General features: G+C 34.0%; 1 protein-coding gene across 10 annotated transcripts in view; it reads left to right on the forward strand.

Moving 5' to 3' along the window:
- The window catches only part of KANSL1L (KAT8 regulatory NSL complex subunit 1 like), a 145743-nt gene that overhangs the window by 26235 nt on the left and 100397 nt on the right, over window positions 1-19111 (forward strand). For all 10 annotated transcript variants that reach the window (XM_067740726.1, XM_067740728.1, XM_067740729.1 and 7 more), the window contains one exon: window positions 18329-18470. In XM_067740726.1, coding sequence (XP_067596827.1) covers window positions 18329-18470 — 142 coding nt within the window. The remainder of the gene's footprint in view (window positions 1-18328; window positions 18471-19111) is intronic.

A 19111-nucleotide genomic window follows, 5' to 3' on the forward strand; every position in this document is an offset into this window, starting at 1 on the left:
AAATTTCTACTGAGATTTCTTCTTCACCCCATGTATTAATTAAAAGTGTGTTGTTTAATCTCCAAGTATTTGGGGATTTTCCAGTTAACCATTCTGTTAATGATTTCTAATTTAATTCTATTGTGGCCTGACAGCAGACATTATATAATTTCTGTTTTTTAAAACTTGTTGAAGTGTGTTTTATGGCCCAGAATATGGTCTGTTTTGGTGAATGTTTAATGTTAGCTTGAGAAAAATGTGTAATCTGCTGTTGTTGGATGAAGTAGGCTATAGGTGTCAATTATATCCAGCTGATTACTGGTGCTGTTGAGTTCATCTCTGTCTTTACTGATTTTCTGCCTGTTGGATCTGCACATTTCTGATAGAGGGAATGTTAAAGTCTCCGATATAATAGTGGATTCATCTATTTCTTCTTGCAGTCATCTATCAATTTTGCCTTACATAGTTTGATGCTCTTTGTTAGATGCATACACATTAAGGATTGTTATCTTCTTGAAGTGTTGACCCTTTTATTATTATGTAATACCCCTCTTTATCAATGATAACTTTTCTTGCTGTGAAGTTTGGTCTGTCTGAAATTAACATACCTACTCCCACTTTCTTTTGATTAGTGCTAGCATGGCCTAACTTTCTCTGTCTCTTCAGTTTAGTTTCTTTTTTTTTCTTTTTTTTTTTTATAGTATAGCAGTTATTTATTAGTGAGATAAATGGTTACAATTCTCCCTCTGGACCTGTTTAGCCTTGTACATAAAACAATTATTATTATTTTTAATTGAAGTATAGTTAATTTACAATGTTGTGTTACTTTCAAGTCTACAGCAAAGTGATTGAGTCATATATATATATATATATGTATATATTAGATTATTTTCCATTATAGGTTATTACAAGATATTGAGTATAGTTCCCTGTGCTATACAGTAGGTCCTTGTTGTTTACCTATTTTGTATATAGTAGTGTGTATATGTTAATCCCAAACTCCTAATTTATCTCTCCCCCTCTCTTTTGGTAACCATAAAATTGTTTTCTGTGTCTGTGAGTCTATTTCTGTTTTGTAAATAAGTTCATTTGTATCATATTTTAAGATTCCACATATAAGTAATATTATATGATATTTGTCTTAACTCTTTCTGACTTACTTCACTTAATATGATAATCTCTAGATCCATTCATGTTGCTGCAAATGGCATTATTTTATTCTTTTTTTATGGCTGGGTAACATTCCATTGTGTATATATATACCATATCTTCTTTATCCATTCATCTGTTGATGTTGCTTCCATGTCTTGGCTATTGTAAATAGTGCTGCTATGAACACTGGGTGCATATATCTTTTCAAATTAAAGTTTTCTCTGGATATATGCCCAGGAGTGGGATTGCAGGATCATATGGTAACTCTATTTTTAGTTTTTTAAGGAACTTACATACTGTTCTCCGTAGTGACTGCACCAATTTACATTCCCACCAACACTATAGGAGAGTTCCTGTTTCTCCACACCCTCTCCAGGATTTACTATTCGTAGAGTTTTTAATGATGGCCATTCTGACTGATGTGAGGTGATACTTCATTGTAGTTTTGGTTTGCATTAATATAATAATTAGTGATATTGAGCATCTTTTTGTGTTCCTGTTAGCCATCTGTATGTCTTCTTTGGAGAAATGTCTGTTTAGGTCTTCTGCCTACTTTTTGATTGGGTCGTTTGTTTTACTGACATTAAGCTGTATGAGCTGTTCGTATATTTTGGAAATTAATCCCTTGTTGGTAGCATTGTTTGCAAATATTTTCTCCCAGTCCGTAGGTTGTCTTTTTGTTTTGTTTATGGTTTCCTTTGGTATGCAAAAGCTTTCAAGTTTCATTAGGTCCCATTTGTTTATTTTGTTTCTATTTCCATTACTCTAGGAGACAGATTGAAAAATACATTGCTGTGATTTATGTCAAAGGGTGTTCTGCCTATATTTTCCTCTAAGAGTTTTATAGTATCTGGTCTTACATTTAGGTCTTTAATCCATTTTGAGTTTATTTTTGTATATGGTGTTAGAGAATTTTCTGATTTCATTCTTCTACGTGTAGCTGTCCAGTTTTCCCAGCATCACTTATTGAAGGGACTGTCTTTTCTCCATTGTATATTTTTGCCTCCTTTGTTATCGATTAATTGACCACAAGTGTGTGGGTTCATTTCTGTGCTTTCTATCCTGTTCCATTGATCTATGTGTCTGTTTTTGTGCCAGTACTATATTATTTTGATTAGCTTTGTAGTTTAGTCTGAAGTCAGGGTGCCTGGTTCCTTCAGCTCCATTCTTCTTTCTCAAGACAGTTTTGGCTATTTGGGGTCTTTGTGTTTCCATACAAATTTCTAAGTTTTTTTGCTCTAGTTCTGTGAAAAGTGCCGTTGGTAATTTGCTAAGGATTGCATTGAATCTGTAGATTGTCTTGGGTAGTATGGTCATTTTAACAGTATTGATTCTTCCAATCCAAGAACATGGTATATCTTTCCATCTGTTTGTGTCATCTTCAATTTCTTTCATCAGAGTATTATGGTTGTTTCCTTACTTTCTCTTTTAGAGTATAAAAATGCAACAGATTTCTGTATATTAATTTTGTATCCTGCAGCTTTACCAGATTCATTGATGAGCTCTAGTAGTTTTCTGGTAGTGTCTTTAGAATTTTCTGTGTATAGCATCATGTCATCTGCAAACAGCGACAGTTTTATTTCTTCCTTTCCAATTTGGATTCCTTTCATTTCTTTTTCTTCTCTGATTACTGTGGCTAGGACTTCCAAAACTATGTTAAATACAAGTGGTGAGAGTGGGCAGTCTAGTCTTGTTCCTGATCTTAGAGGAAATGCTTTCAGTTTTTCATCATTGAGTATGATATTAGCTGTGGGTTTGTCATATATGGCCTTTCTTATGTTGAGGTCAGCTACCTCTTTGCCTGGTTACTGAAGAGTTTTTATCATAAATGTTGAATTTTGTCAAAAACTTTTTCTGCATCTATTGAAATGATCATATGGTTCTTATGCTTCAATTTGTTAATGTGGTATATCAGATTCAGTTATTTGCAGTTATTGAAAAATCCTTGCATCACTGGGATCCCACTGGATTATGGTGTGTGATCCTTTTAATGTATTGTTGGATTCGGTTTGCTAGTATTTTGCTGAGGATTTTTCATCTATTTTTATCAGTGATATTGGCCTATAATTTTCTTTTTTTTTGATATCTTTGTCTAGGTTTAATGTCAGGGTGATAGTGGCCCAGGGTGATAGAGTGAGTTTGGAAGTGTTCCTTCCTTTGCATTTCAGGAATGGTTTGAGAATGATAGATGTTAAGTCTTCTCTAAATATTTGGTAGAATTCACCTGTGAAGCCATCTGTTCCTGGACTTTTGCTTGCTGGGAGTTTTTAATTACTGATTCAATTTCGTTACTGGTAGTTGGGCTGTTCATATTTTCTGTGTCTTTCTGGTTCAGTCTTGGGAGATTGTACCTTTCTAAGAATTTATCCATTTCTTCTAGGTTGTCCATTTTATTAGTGTATAGTTGTTTATTGTAGTATCTTATGATCTGATCTATTTCTGTGGTGTCAGTTGTAACTTGTTCTTTTTTCATTTCTGATTTTATTAATTTGGACCCTCTCTCTTTTTTTCCTGATGAGTCTGGTTAACAGTTTATCAATTTTGTTTATCTTTTCAAAGAACCAGCTTTTAGGTTCATTGATCTTTTCTGTTTTTTATTTTAGTATCTATTTCATTTATTTCTGCTCTGATCCTTATGATTTGTTCTACTAATTTTGCGTTTTGTTCTTCTTTCTCTGGTTGCTTTAGGCATAAGATTAGGTTGTTTATTTGAGATTTTTCTTGTTTCCTGAGGTACAGTTGTATTGCTATAAACTACCCTCTTAGAACTGCTTTTGCTGCATCCCATAGGTTTTAGATTGTCGTATTTTCATTTGTCTCTAAGTATTTTTTGATTTCCTCTTTGATTTCTTCAATGATCCATTGATTGTTTAGTTAAACATATTGTTTCAGTTTTCTTAAATTTACCAAGGCTTGCTTTGTGGCCCAGGGTGTTATTTGTCCTGGAGAATGTTCCATGTGCACTTGAAAAGAATGTATATTCTGCTGCTTTCAGATGGAATGCTCTATAAATATCAATTAAGTCCATCTGGTCTTAATGGGTCATTTAAGGCTTGACTTTCCTTTTTGAGTTTCTGTGTGGATGATCTGTCCATTGATGTAAGTGGGGTGTTACTGTCACCACACTATTAATGTGTTACTATCAATTTCTCCTTTTATGTCTGTTAACATTTACCTTATCTATTGAGGTGCTCTTATGTTGGGTGCATATATATATTTCCAATTGTTATATCTTCTTCTTGGATTGATCCTTTGATCATTATGTAGTGTCCTTCTTTGTCTTGTGACAGTCTTTATTTTAAAGTCAACTTTTTATGACATAAGTATTGCTACTCTGGCTTTCCCTTGATTTCCAGTTGCATGGAATACCTTTTCCCATGCCCTCACTTTCATTATGTATGTGTCTCTAGATCTGAAGTGAGTCTCTTGTAGGCAGCAAATATATGGGCCTTGTTTTTGTATCCATTCAGCCAGTCTGTATCTTTTGGTTGGAGCACTTAGTCCATTTACATTTAAGGTAATTAATAATGTGTATGTTCCTATTCCCATTTTGTTAATTGTTTTGGATTTGTTTTTGTAGGTCTTTTCCCCCCCTTTCTTCTTTTACTCTCTTTTCTTGTGATTTGATGATTGTCTTTAGTGTTATGTTTGGATTCCTTTTTCTTTTTTGCGAGTATATCTGTTATAGATTTTGTTTTGTGGTTATCATGAGGTTTTTGTATAGGAGTGTGTATATATATATATATATATATATTTTTTTTTTTTTTTTTTTTTTTTTTTTGCGGTACGCAGGCCTCTCACTGTTGTGGCCTCTCCCATTGCGGATCACAGCTCTGGACACACAGGCTCAGCGGCCATGGCTCACGGGCCCAGCTACTCTGTGACATGTGGGATCTTCCCGGACCGGGGCATGAACCCGTGTCCCCTGCATCAGCAGGTGGACTCTCAACCACTGTGCCACCAGGGAAGCCCACAGAGTGTATATTTTTATGTGCTTGTTTTAAGTTGCTGATCTCTTAATTTCAAACACATTTTAGATACCCTGCATTTGTGCTGTTCTCCCTTTATGATTATTGTTTTTGATATATTTTACATCTAATTGTTTTGTGTATCCCTTAACTGCTTATTGTGGATACAAATAATTTTACTACTTTTGTCTTTTAACTTCCCTACTAGCTTTGTGCATGGATTATTTCCTACCTTTATTCTATGTTGGTCTTTACCAGTGAGCTTTTCCAGTTTGTAATTTTCTTGTTTCTAGTTGTGACCTTTTCTTTTTTGCCTAGAGAAGTTCCTTTAGCATTTGCTGTAAAGTTGGTTTGGTGGTCCTGAATTCTTCTAGCTTTTGATTGTTTGTAAACCTTTTGATTTCTCCATCAAATCTGAATGAGAGTCTTGTTGGGTAGAGTATTTTTGGTTGTAGGTTTTTCTCTTTCATCACTTTAAGTATATCATGTCACTCCCTTCTGGCCTGCAGAGTTTCTGCTGAAAAATCAGCTGATAGCCTTATTGGAATTCCCTTGTGTGTTATTTGTTGCTTTTCCCTTGTTGCTTTTAATATCCTCTCTTTATCTTTAATTTTTGTCATTTTGATTACAATGTGTTGTGGTGTATTCCTCTGGGTTAATTCTGCATGGGACGCTGCACTTCCTAGACTTGGGTGATTGTTTCCATCCCCAGGATAGGGAAATTTACAGCTATTATCTCTTCAAATAGTTTCTGAGGCCCGTTCTCTTTCTCTTCACCTTCTAGGATCCCTATAATGCAAATATTAGCATGCTTCATGTTGTCTCAGAGGTCTCTTAAACTGTCCTCATTTCTTTCCATTCTTTTTTATTTCTATTCAACAGCAGTGATTTCCACTACTCTGTCTTCCATCTCACTGATCTGTCCTTCTGCCTCATTTAGTCTACTCTTGATTCCTTCTAGTGTATTTTTCATTTCAGTTATTCTTCAATTTTGTTGTTGTTGTTGTTTGTTTTTTTGTGGCCACACTGTGCAGCATGCGGGAATCTTCATTCCCTGACCAGGGGTTGAACCCATGCCCTCTGCATTGGGAGCACACAGTCTTAACCACTGGACCACCAGGGAAGTCCTGTATTTTACAATTCTGTTTCGTTCTTTATATTTTCTAACTCTTTGTTAAAAACTTCTAATTTCTTGCTCTATGCATCCATTCTCCTCCCAAGTTCTTTGATCATATTTATGATCATTACTGTCAACTCTTTCTCAGGGAGACTGCCTATTTCCATGTCACTTTGTTCTTCTTTTGTGGTTTAATCTTATTCCTTTGTCTGAAACATATTACTCTGTCACCTAATTTTGTGTAAATTGCTGTTTGTATTTTTATGTATGTGGTAGGTTGGTTACATTTCTTGACCGTGGAGAAGAGGCCCTCTATAGGAAACATTCTATGCATCCCAGGAGTGCACTTCCCTCTCGACACCCAAGGTCCAGGAGCCAGCTGGTCCCAGGCTAGTGTCTGGCCTGCATTTGGGTGGAGCTGGGTTTTGGTCCTCTGGTGGGCAGGGCTGTATTTAGGGGCATACCTAGATGTGGCTGTGAGCTTAGGAAGTCTTTAGGTAGCCTGACTGCTGATTGGTGGGGCTGTGTTCCCACCCAGTTTGTTGTTTGGTCTGAGGCATCCCAGCACTGGAGCCTGCAGGCTGTTGGGTGGGGTCAGGTCTTGGTGCCAAAATGCCATCCTCCTAGAGAGCTCACTTGCTGATGAATGCTCCATGATATATCCACGTTCTCATGTTGTGATTTTGGTGTTCTCTTATCTCAGGAGATAAGCTTAAGGTCCTTCTACTTTGCCCTCTTACTTTTAACCTATATGTGTCTTTATATTTAAAGTGGGTTTCTTGTAGACAACATTTAGTTGGGTCTTGTGTTTTGATCCACTCTGACAATCTTTGTCTTTTAATGAGTGTATTTAGACCATTGATGTTTAAAATGATTATTGATGTAGTAGCTTAATATCTACCATATTTGTCACTGTTTTCTATTTGTTGCTCATGTTCTTTTCTCCCATTTTTGTCTTCCATATATTTTCTGGCTTTTGTAGTTTTTTGCGTTTTGCAATTTTAATTGAACATTTTATATAATTCTACTTTCTTTCCTGTCTTAGCATATCAGTTATACTTCTTATTTATTTTTTTTAGTTGTTACCCTAAAGTTTGCAATGTATTTTTATAGCTAATCCACCTTTACTTTCAAATAATACTATAACTCTTCCCAGTTACTGCAAGTACCTTATAATAACAAAAAATCCTGTTGTCTTTGTCCCTTGTATCACTCCTGTCGTTCATTGCATTTATACATATAAGCATATGTAGGCATTTATAAGCACACACACATGTGCATACCTAATTGGTTACATTGTTGCCATTGTTATTTTGAACAAACAAATCCATTATCTGTTAGATCCATTAAGAATAAGAAAAATAGAACTTATTTTACCCTTAGTTATTCTCCAGTGTACTTCTTCTCTTTATGTATATCTAAGTTTCTGACTTAATTTTTCAGAGAAGGAAAATTGTTTTCTTTTAACATTTGGCATACAGGGGAATGATGCCAATAATACGTGGAATTCGGCTTGGATTCTTTTCCCCTAAACAAGTTCGAACCTGTTATTGTTTTGGAAAGCTCAGGGGCAAGCTTTTTCACAACTAAAGAGAAAGCGTTAGTAGTATAAGAAAAATGCTGAATATTCTGTAAAAGTAACCTATAATACAATAAGGTGCTGGTTTATTGGCACCTTAACAATTTTAACAAAAAATTGCTGTATATTCTACTATATTAAAAGATCTGAGGAAGTTGCAAGTTTTGTTGAAGAAGTTGTAAAGATAGCCTTTATCAATTTCTTTTTAATACAAAGGAACTATCACCAGATGATATTTTTAATTTTTATTAAACTGGTCTCTATTAGAAGTGAATGTCTTCAAGGACCCACATCAAAGGAAAAAACGAGCTCCAGGAAATGAAGCTTTAAAGGATGGACTGACTTACTCTTAATACAAATGCCAGTAGAAACTCAACTGTACTCATATTTTTATATGGCTTGTTATTGTTTTGTTAGGACTCCATAGTCCTTAATTCCATAGATTTTGAGTCCTCTCACTCCAATTCTACTTTTTCCATAGGTTTAGCTCTTTTTATTTTACAGAACATGGAGTTATTTAGGAATGCATATATGCTGTTATAGCAGAAATGCCTGCACTCAATTCTGAGTTAGTGGTAGCCACCTTTTTGAGTAACAAGGGTAGTCTAATCCTCTTTTATCTCATTTATTTTCAGTGCTCATCATAGTGGCTGGCAGGGCTATCCCAAGCCCTTTTGTGTGCAGTAGAAAAAAATGCTCCTTCCTCTGAGTAGGTTTAGATTTTTAATTGCAGAGCTTGGAGTACAAAACTCTTGCTGAATTAGTCCTGCTTGCCCTTTCAGCCAGGCCTTTATGCAGTGTATAGTTTGGAAGCACTATAACATGTCCTGGCTTCCTGAACAAAAGAGTCATGCACACATATAAACACATGCATGTACACACACACACACACACACACACATACACACAGTGCTTGTTGAACTGATGATGTGCATGACTTCACACTGTTTTTTAGCAAATATATTTTGATTAGTTTAGAAATCATTTATTTCCTTTATTTGTTTGTCCCTAATTGTTAATTTTGATGTTATGTGAGGATTTTAAAAATACAGGTAAGACAATTTAACAGACTATTAACTTTCAAAATTCTTTTCATACAAGAGAAAGGGGGGAGTGGTATTGATAGAATGTATAAATATTCCCCAGCCTCTCCATTTTTTCCTTCTCTCTTCCTTTCTTTGAAGGGAAGGGGGTGATAGATGGTAGGAGAGCAAGACCAAATATGCCAATCTAATGTATAAATTCTTTAAACTAATACAAAAAATTTCAGTTTAGTTAGATGACAAATTGGGTTTTGCCAGATTTCTAGGCAGAATTGCACAATATATTAAGATTGTGACTCAAAGCCACATTCAACAGGTGGAGTAAAAGTCCTCTCTTTCGGTTCCAGATGTGGTTCCTTATATGCGGTAACCTATAAACCCAGAGACAACTTTTCTAATGCTTTTACCTTGTTTCTTGTATGTATGTTGAAGTAGGGACAGGAAAGCTACAATAAAACTCCTACTGGAAAGAGAGAAGGATGGGATACACATGAAAGTTCCTGGTCCTTACAATAATTAATAAAACTTCTTGCTTTGGAAGTAGAGTAAGGTCTTGATAGGATCCTAATTCTGCTTTCTGAGAGAAGTTCCTTTGTCCTTTGTTTTCCATAGTCCCTGACTTTGCTTTTTTAGGAATTATTCCTTAATCGGAAATGGGTGTTGGAGAACATACCCTTATTTGAGGCTGCCCTGGATTCTCACCCTGTGTTCTGTCAGTGCAAACTTGGGCTCCCTGGGTAGAGCATGCTAGACTTGTGGTATTTTTTGCTAATAGAGTTGCCTCAAAAATGTAGGTTTCAATTCTGTTTGCCTCCAGTCAGCTATATGTGAAAATACCAGTACCAAAGATCTCACTTGCTCATAATTGCTAAGCCTACAAACTAGTTACTTTACTAGTTATTTTCCTCAGAGCATCCAACTCTCCCTTAACTTAATAACTGATACCTTGTGGCCACCTGAAACAGTACATTTGGGTAGGGGTTAATCTGACTTTTGCTCCTAGGCAGGCTCTCGTTATGTGGCTTAGAACTCTTAAGAGAAATTGTTGGAATACATTTTTTTGTGTTAGCTGTAGAGAAGCAACTGGCTTTTCTATTCCTTCAAGGTACCCTGTATTATTGGATTATCCATTAAGTTAGAAGTAGGCTATAGTCAGAGAGCCTTCCTAAGCAGAGTTGTATTCTTTTTTTTCTCTGCTTGTAAATGAACTAATTCTTGCCTAAATTCATTCATTTATCAGGCTTAAAACAACAAGTAGTAGTCAATTCATTACAACATTATGACTTTTTCTAGCTGCTTCTGCTAGAACTATAGTCTTGGTAGGCACTTGGTTTCTCTTTTAAATGGTCATATTTTGCTAGTATAGTATATATAGTATAGTGTAGTATAGAAAGGATCACCAACATATGTCTCTTTCCTATCTGCTTTCTGTCCTACCTCTAAGTTAATAGAAATGCTTTGGATTTATCTTATAACCCACTCTGTTGTTCCTAAGAATTTCTATAACATTTAGCATAAAGGCTAAGTTGTAAAAAAGAGACTTAAAACTATAGTGGCTCAAACATAAATTAACTGTTTTTCTTATAGAACAGTTGAAAGGTAGATAGATGTGTGATATAAGATGGATAAACAACTCTGCTTTCATGAAATAGTCCAGGAACACCCAAAAAAGGAATCCATGAAGCACTTTCAATTTTTGTTGTTGTTGTTGTTGTTAAGATTCTGGTCTTAAACTGCAACTGTAGTTTTTTTTTTAAAGGCAGTGAAATTTTGAATAGGAAATATTTGAAACAAAATAGAAACATTTTAGAGATATCACACACACACACAAACACATTTAAAAGTTCTTTGATTTCTAACCATAATGGAGTGGAGTCACTGGTGCTGTTCTTTCTCTTTGGCTGTAAATATCTAGACAAAAATATATGAAACAGTCATTATTTTCAGAAAATGGCAGCAGAGGTCAGAGGTTCAGTGATTTCTGAGAAAAGAGAAACAGATGAAGTGAGCCCTGTGATTGCCCTGGTTTTCTGCCTGGAGGCACTTTCAGATATCTGGTGCAGGGAGAGGAAAGCCAAGTAGAGCACAATGGTCCTGCTTGATTGAAATAAAGATTAGATTGGGGGAGGATGAGATAGCTGGAATCGTTAGATCAGAATACTAAAGAGTAGGGACCTATGTAGGCAAAGAAAGAGCATCATAAATCTTCATGTTGCCTTGAGACATTTGTTAAATACTAAGCTCTGTGTGTGTAGGTGAAACTCCATAAGGGCACACAAAAAGTTATTAGGCAATGTAATCTGAACAACTTCCAATGCTCATACAAGGTTAAGAGATGTTTGAGTTCTGAATAAGCAGAGTGGAGAGACTTTGTTGAACATCTAGAGTATTCAGTAGAGACCCCAGATTGGTCACACCTCAAAGAGTAAGGCTGAGTCTGACTTGATGACTAATGGCTACTCTATATGTGCTCTAACAAATCTTAGAAGGAATCTGAAAAGAATGAAGTTGAACATTAAGTAATTTAATAACCTATTGAAACAAAATTTATCACTCTTTAAAGGAAGACCATAAAATCCAGAAATTCAACAATATCATATTCATAGTGTCCATAATAAATGTGTGTGTTTACATACATACATACATATATGTATACATACACACAAACTACTAGACATACAAAGGAGGAGTAAAATCATCAATAGAAAAAGACAGGAATGACAGAGATGAGATTAGTTGGCAAAGACTTTAAAATATCTCAAATATAGTAAGTATGCTCAAGGACTTAAAAGGAAAAATCATAAAACTACAGATCTAAGAATCCCAATAAATCACAAGCAGGATTACAAACAAAACCACACCATGGTGTAATGTAGTCAAATCACCAAGTTCTAGTGATACAGAAAAAAATCTTAAAAGCATTAAGAGGAGGAAGAAAAATTTTTATATAGGGGAGCAAAGAAAAAAAATGACTGCTGACTTATCATCAGAAGGTAAGCAAACTAGAAAACAGTGGAATGATATATTTAAAGAGCTGAAAGGAAAAAAAAAATTAACCTAAAATTATTTTTAAAAACAAAAGCAAAATAATATTTCCAAATAAGCAAAGTGAGAAAATTTCCTGTCAGTATACCTATATTATAAGAAATCTTAAAATGATCTTCAGGCTGAAAGAAAATAATACTGAGTGAAAATTCAGTTCTGCACAACGGAAAGAAGAAGTAGTAGGAAATGGCAAATATTTATGTCTAAAAATATATGGAAATTAAACTCTACATTTCCAAGTAATGCTTACATCAAAGAATAAATCACAAGAGAATCTATAAAGTGTTCTTAATGGAATGATAATGAAAATACAGCATATCAAATTTTGTGGGATGCAATGCTTACATGAAAATTTATGGTTATAAATGCTTATATTAGAAAAGAAGGAAGGTGTAAAGTTTATGGCATAAGCCTCCCTCTTAAGAAGCTGCAAAAAATGAGCAACTTAAATCCAAAGCAAGAAGGAAAAACTGATAAAAAGTGAAATCGATGAATATAAAACACAAAAGCAACAGAGAAAAATCAGTGAAACCAAAGCTGGTTCTTTGAAAAGATTAAGTTGATAAATATCCAGCTAGATTGATCAGGAAAAAAATTACCAATAACAGGGAAGAAAAGCATCACTGTAGATATTATAGGCATTAATAGAATAATCAGGGAATAGTATGAGCAATTTCATGCCAGTAAGTTCAATAACTTAGATGAACTAAGTGCTTGAAAGACACAAATTACCAAAACTGACAGAAGAAGAAATAGAAAACTTGAAAAACCTTATGTCAATTAGATAAATTAATAATTAAAAACTCCCTATAGGAAACTCCAAGCCAAGATGGCTTCACTGATTAATTTTATTGAAACTTAAGTAGTAAACAATTACAATCTTATACAAACTCCTTCAAAAGATAGAGGAGGGAACACTTCTTGACTCATTTTATGAGGTCAGCATTAGCTTGATTTTAAAATCAGATAAAGACATTACAGGAAAATAGATCAATATCTCTTTTGACTGTAGATGCAAAATATCCCTAATGAAATAGCAAACAGAATCTAGCAAAACATATTACAAAATGCATCATGACCAAAGGGGTTTATGCCAGAAAGCAAGGTTGATTTTAACATTTAAAACCAATCAAAGAAAAAAGGAGAAACAGCATATGATAATTTCCAGAGATACCAAAAATCTATTTGACAAAATTCGAACCTACTCATGATAAAAATTCACGAAAAACCCAGAATAGACAGAAACTTCTTCAATCTGATGAAGGACATTTATAAAAAGTATACAGCTAACATTACATTTAACAATGAAAGACTGAATGCTTTCTCTGTAAGATTAGGAAGAAGGTAAGGATGTCCATTCACACAGCTTATAATTAATGTTATACTGGAATTCATAGCCAGTGCAGTAAGATAAGAAAAATAATAAAAGGAATCCAGATTAAAAATAAATCAAACTGCTTTATTTGCAGTTGACATGATAATATACATAGAAAATCCTAAGGACTTTGCTATGAGGAAGATACTAAAACTCCTAAGTGAATTTAACAAGGTCAAAGTATATAAGGTCACCACATAAAAATCAACTGTATTTTTGTATACTATCATCCAAACAATTTATGAATGCTATATACTAGCTTCCATAAACATGAAATACATAGAGATAAATTTTTTAAACTCTATAAAACATAGCTGAGAGAAATTACCAGTACATAAATACACAGAGAAATAATACCTTATACATTGATTAGGAGATTCAGTGTTGTGTTAATTCTCAACCAATAGATCCATGGATGCAATGAAATCCTTATCAAAATGCTGCTCTTTTTTTTTAAGAGATTGACAAGCTGATTCTCAAATTTAGAATTGTCAAAACAATATTGAGAAATAACAAAGTTGAAGAATTTACTGGATTTTAAGAATTACTCTAAACTACAATAATAGTGTCGTATTGGGTCATGGTGTTGACATAGGTAGGTAGATAGATGATAGACAGATATCCTAAGTGCTCTCTGTGTGTATGTAAGTGTATATACAACATGTAGTATTCATATAGATAGTCTTTTATCTATTCAAGGATAGTTTTGGTTTTTTTTTCTATTAAAGGATTATAGAATCTTTTCAACAAATGGTTCAGGAACTAGATATCCTATAGAAAATAATGAATCTGGACCCTTACCTGGACCAATACACAGAGCTTGACTTGAATTGGATTATAGATCTAAAAGTAAAAACACTAAAACTTTTTGATATTTTAGAAACATGAATAAATCTATGAATTCACGTTAAGCAAATATTTCTTAGCACATAAAAAGAACTATCTATAAAAGGGAGGTTTGAAAAATTGGGCTTCATCAAAATTAGAATCTTTTGCTGCTCAAAAGACACCTTTAGGAAAATGAAAGGCCAGCTACAGATTGGGAGCTATAAGTATTTCCAATACATACAGTCTGACAGTCTTATATGAACAGGAAGGTAGCCAATTAAATATGAGCAAAAGATTTAAAAAGACACTTCATTAAAGGAAGTCATAATCCCTTGGGAAGCATATGAAAACATGTTCCACATCAGGAATTGGAAAACTATGGCCCATGGACCAAATCTGGCCTATTGTCTGTTTTTGTAGACAAAGTTTTATTGAAACATCATTACACCCATTCATTTATGACTGCTCTCATGCTATAACAGGAGAGTTGAGTAGTTATTAAAGAGACGCTGTGGCCACAAAACAAATATTTCCTGTCTGCCTCCTTACAGAAAAATTTGCTATCCCCTGGTCTAAAGGAATCAAATTCCAGGGAAGACTAAGCTCTTCCTAGGTGAGCAAACACCAGTGGAGAAGTTTGGCCTAATTTAATGTAATTTTCCCCAGGATAAAACTTATTTTTCTTGGAATTATAATTTTTTACAATTGGATCTTATTTTTTAAATCATAGTTAATTCATTTTTATTACTAAGCTAACAAACTCTATTAAAGGCAAAATTATACAAGTTTTTCTTTAAGTTTTGGTAACTTAAGGTGTAATATTAGAAAGTTCTATCTTATTCTGAGGAACAAACTACACTTCAAGGTTAAAACAGTGATGTAGAGAGAACAAAACAAACAAAACAACAACAAGACAGTGATGTAGATTCATGATGTTGACCAGAAGTTAGTACGAAGAGAAATTGTACTGAAAACCACTTGGTTTAAACAGCCTGTACTTATTTCCATCAGTAAGTTAAGTTGTGACTGCAAACAAGTAAGGATGAGGATTGAAGGCATGTGCTGCCTTTCTGAGGACTGACTAGTCTCACTGCCCAGGTGGTATCCACTCATGGATGTATTTGCCCTGATCTTCACTAGAAGTAGGGGCTCCTATTTCCAGTGCAGATCAGGGCATGTGTTGGTCTTTGATCAGTTCAACACACTGCAGAGAGATGTAGGGAGTAAATCTTAGTGGCCTGGCAGGCCAGGCTTATATGCTAACTGAGGAGTCTAGACATTCTGGGTTTGCCTCACATTCTTATTAGTTTGTTGTTGCATCAGCTGTGTTCTGATTGGTTACACTCTAAGATATAAGCCATTACATCATTGGTTATATAAATTGTTTACATAAAACGTTTTGTGTTTGAGGTACAACAGGTGTCGATCTCCTTTGAATGAGCCATATACTTATCTGTAACATGTTTACAACCATAGTTAGTTTTTAGAAAGACATTTTTTCAAGCAAGAGAACATTTTTGATGGAAAAGATTGGTTACCATTTATAAGCATAGCAAACAGATTTTACTCCTGTTAAAATGTAGAATAAGGTATCCTTTACAGAAAATTCATTTCACTTATTACAAAGCCCCAGTATTATTTAGTTTACTTAAATTAAATCTGATATTACTACTTTTTCTATGTTAGGATAATTTAATGTCACATATGAACATAAAAATGATTTTTGTAAATTTAGTTTCAGTATCAGTATTTGTACTAGAAGTACAATAACATTAACTCCATAAACTTTTATTTTTCTCTATTTCCATGAGCTAATAATCAGTTTGACAACCCAGCAAAGTGGCATGTTATAGGGAAATTTTCTGACTGGGGCAAAATTTAATGAAACAATGTTTAAGGTCATCTTTGATTTCTGCATGCTTACTTCCACATCATACTTCTTCAAGTCCTATCTACTTTAAAATCAACCTTGAGTCCATCCTCTTATCTTCATCTCTTCTTTATCTCCCACCCCATTTCCAGTCCAGGCCATTTTCATCTTTTATTCATTGTTTTAGTCACAATAAGCTCTAGAGTAACACATTAACCTTCTAATCTCAGTAATTTTGCACAGCAAAGGTTTACTGTGGCTTACGTAAAGTCCAGTGTGGTTTGAGCTGTGATCCTCTTCCATCTTGTAGCTATAATATCTGCACAGTGGCTTTGAAGTTGGTCAGATGGACTAGAAATGACTTTATCACTTTTGCTCACAGCCTGTTGGTCAGAGCTAGTCACATGGCTCCAACTTAAGTGCAGTGAAGGCTGGGAAATGTAGGATAGCACATGAAATATTTAGAGATCACAATTATCTGTACCACATTTAGGTTATTATAGTTGCATCCTAATTGGTTTCCTTATTTACTCTTATGTTCCACTACAATGCTTTCTTTACCTAGTAGCTAGAGTGCTTGGAAAAAAAAAATTTTGTTACTATCTCGCCAATAACTTCCTTTTTGCATAAAATCCAACACTTTGCCCTCACCTGTGCAACTACTGCATGATATGGTCCTTGCCTTCTTCATTAATTTCATGATTGGCAGTTAGTATTGTTATAACTGTGAATAGTGTATTTTGAATAGGCATTTTAAATTTTGTCCATAGTTATGAAAATGTGATTTAAAATAGTGTCACATTTACAAAATCACAATAATAACTATAAACTGAATAATAATACGAAGAGAAGTCCTAATTTATATGGCAGTCTCTGCAGTCACATTGTAGGTAATTAGAATCTGAAAAAAAAAAGCCTTTTGAGAACATTGACATAAAATCTGTTATAATGAATAAATTCTGTGTAGTAGAGTTACAATAATTCTGTTTCTCTGACGACAAATGATCTCAGCATAAATGTTTTCTTTGGCTAAAGTTTATATGAAAGATATTTCATTATGGTTAAATGTGTAAAAATTAATAAAGTTTATTTTTTAGAGCAGTTTTAGGTTTACAACAAAATTGAGTGGAAAATACAGAGTTCCTATATGTCCCCTGTCCCTACACAGATATTACTTCCCCCACTATCAACATACTGCACAAAGGTAGTGAATTTGTAACAATCTATAAACCTACAGTGACACATCATTATCACTCAAAGTCCATAGTTTACATTAGGTAGGGTTCACTTTCAGCGTTGTGCATTCTATGAGTTTTGACAATAAATGCAATTTTTAGACAAGTTTTTCATGAAGTTTGTGTTTTGCCATTAAGTAGTTACTTCCCTTCAGTTGTACTTTCAATTTCTTCTGTTAGGCCTTCTTCAGTTTCTTCCTTGGCAGTATGAAGCTCCTAATTAATTATCCCAAACACCACACACACACAAACTCTCTCTCTGTCTCTTTGTCTCTCTCTCTCTCTCTCTCTCTCTCTCTCTGTGTGTGTGTGTGTGTCTGTCTCTCTCTCCCTCTCCTCCCCCCCTCACTCTGATTGTTTTCTAGTTGGAGTGGTTGAAATATTTTCTTAAGGTAATTAATTTGTAATCTCACAAACTGTGGATTAGAGCAGTGCCCTTGCCAAAAGATAGAGGAGCTAATTAAGGTTCAACCCTTATTTTCAAATGTGCATGAAAGAAAGCCTGTATATAAATTCTTTCTCATCTCTGAGCTGTGAATCCTAGGAATAAAGTTTTTAACAAGCTGTTTATCTTAATAAACATCTCAGGATTTATATATTTGATATGTTTATTGAAATGTAGCAGAGCATTCATATTTTTGATAATTTTTGACATTAAAAAATTGATTCCTGTTCTAGCAAATGAAAATTACATTTAGTAAAATTGAGTACTCTATGGTTTGTTACATGGATTTAGATCTAGCACAGTTCAAATGACTTGTCTTATACTTGACATCTACTTACATATAAAAGGCTCATGTAACAGTTTTTACATGGTGTTAGTATTGTCATTCTTGTTTCTTTTCCTTTGCTGGCCTACTTCTGTTTCAGCCCTTGACCATTAATAAAGTATTAAATAGCAAGGAGATTATCCTACTACTGGGTACACAATATTGAATAAAAACAGGTGTTTGTGGGATAGAAAGATAAGGAAATCAAATCTTTGAGAAGTTGATATACCATTCTTCTTTCATATAATTAGATGTTTTATAAAGTAATTTGGGATTGTATGACAAGAGTCAAGGAAGCTATTAAGCAATCTCTGTGAAAACTTGATTGTCTTTGTGCTTTGACTAACTGTGTTTGTCTTGTTCACAGTAACTGTAGTACTGAATGGAAGTGGCTTGTAGACAGAGCAAGAGTTGGCAGCCGTTGGACGTGGCTTCAAGCCCAGATTTCAGAGCTAGAATACAAAATCCAACAACTAACGGATGTTCACAGGCAGATTCGTGCCTCCAAGGTATCGTGTGTGCTCTTCTATTTAAAAAAATATTGTTAGTTTTAGTTTCTTCTCATCTCTCCACACAAAATAATTGTTATTAGGCTTTATAAAAATGTAGTTAATGTTAAGATTTCTGATATATTAATTCTGTAAGTTGAAACTATTTTTGTAACTTATCACAAACATTTTATCATATTGAGCAGTTAAGAATTTCTTTATTGGATTTCAGTTAATAGAAATGATAAACATTTTTTATAAACCTCTACTTTGTTGGAATTTATTTTAACATATGTGAGAAATTCTGAGTGTATCTTATTGGAATCTCTTTAGAGTTTTTTGTTGTTTTAAGAAAAATTATAAACACATAAAAATGTTCTAGAAAGCAATATAATGAATACCTGTGTACCCACCCTCAAATTTATCAAATATTAAATTTTTATTAATTTGGGTTTTGTTTTTAGAATAATAAAGCATTACCTTACAATTGAAGTACTTGTATAATCCTTCCTGATCCCATTCCCTTTCCCTATGCCACTGACACCAACATATTTTAAAAGATTTTAATTTTATATTGGTGTAAAGTTGACTAACAATGCTGTGTTAGTTTCAGGTGTATAACAAAGTGATTCAGTTATATATATACATGTATCTATTCTTTT

Source organism: Pseudorca crassidens, chromosome 6 (genome assembly GCF_039906515.1).
Source record: "Pseudorca crassidens isolate mPseCra1 chromosome 6, mPseCra1.hap1, whole genome shotgun sequence".
Classification (NCBI taxonomy): Eukaryota; Metazoa; Chordata; class Mammalia; order Artiodactyla; family Delphinidae; genus Pseudorca; species Pseudorca crassidens.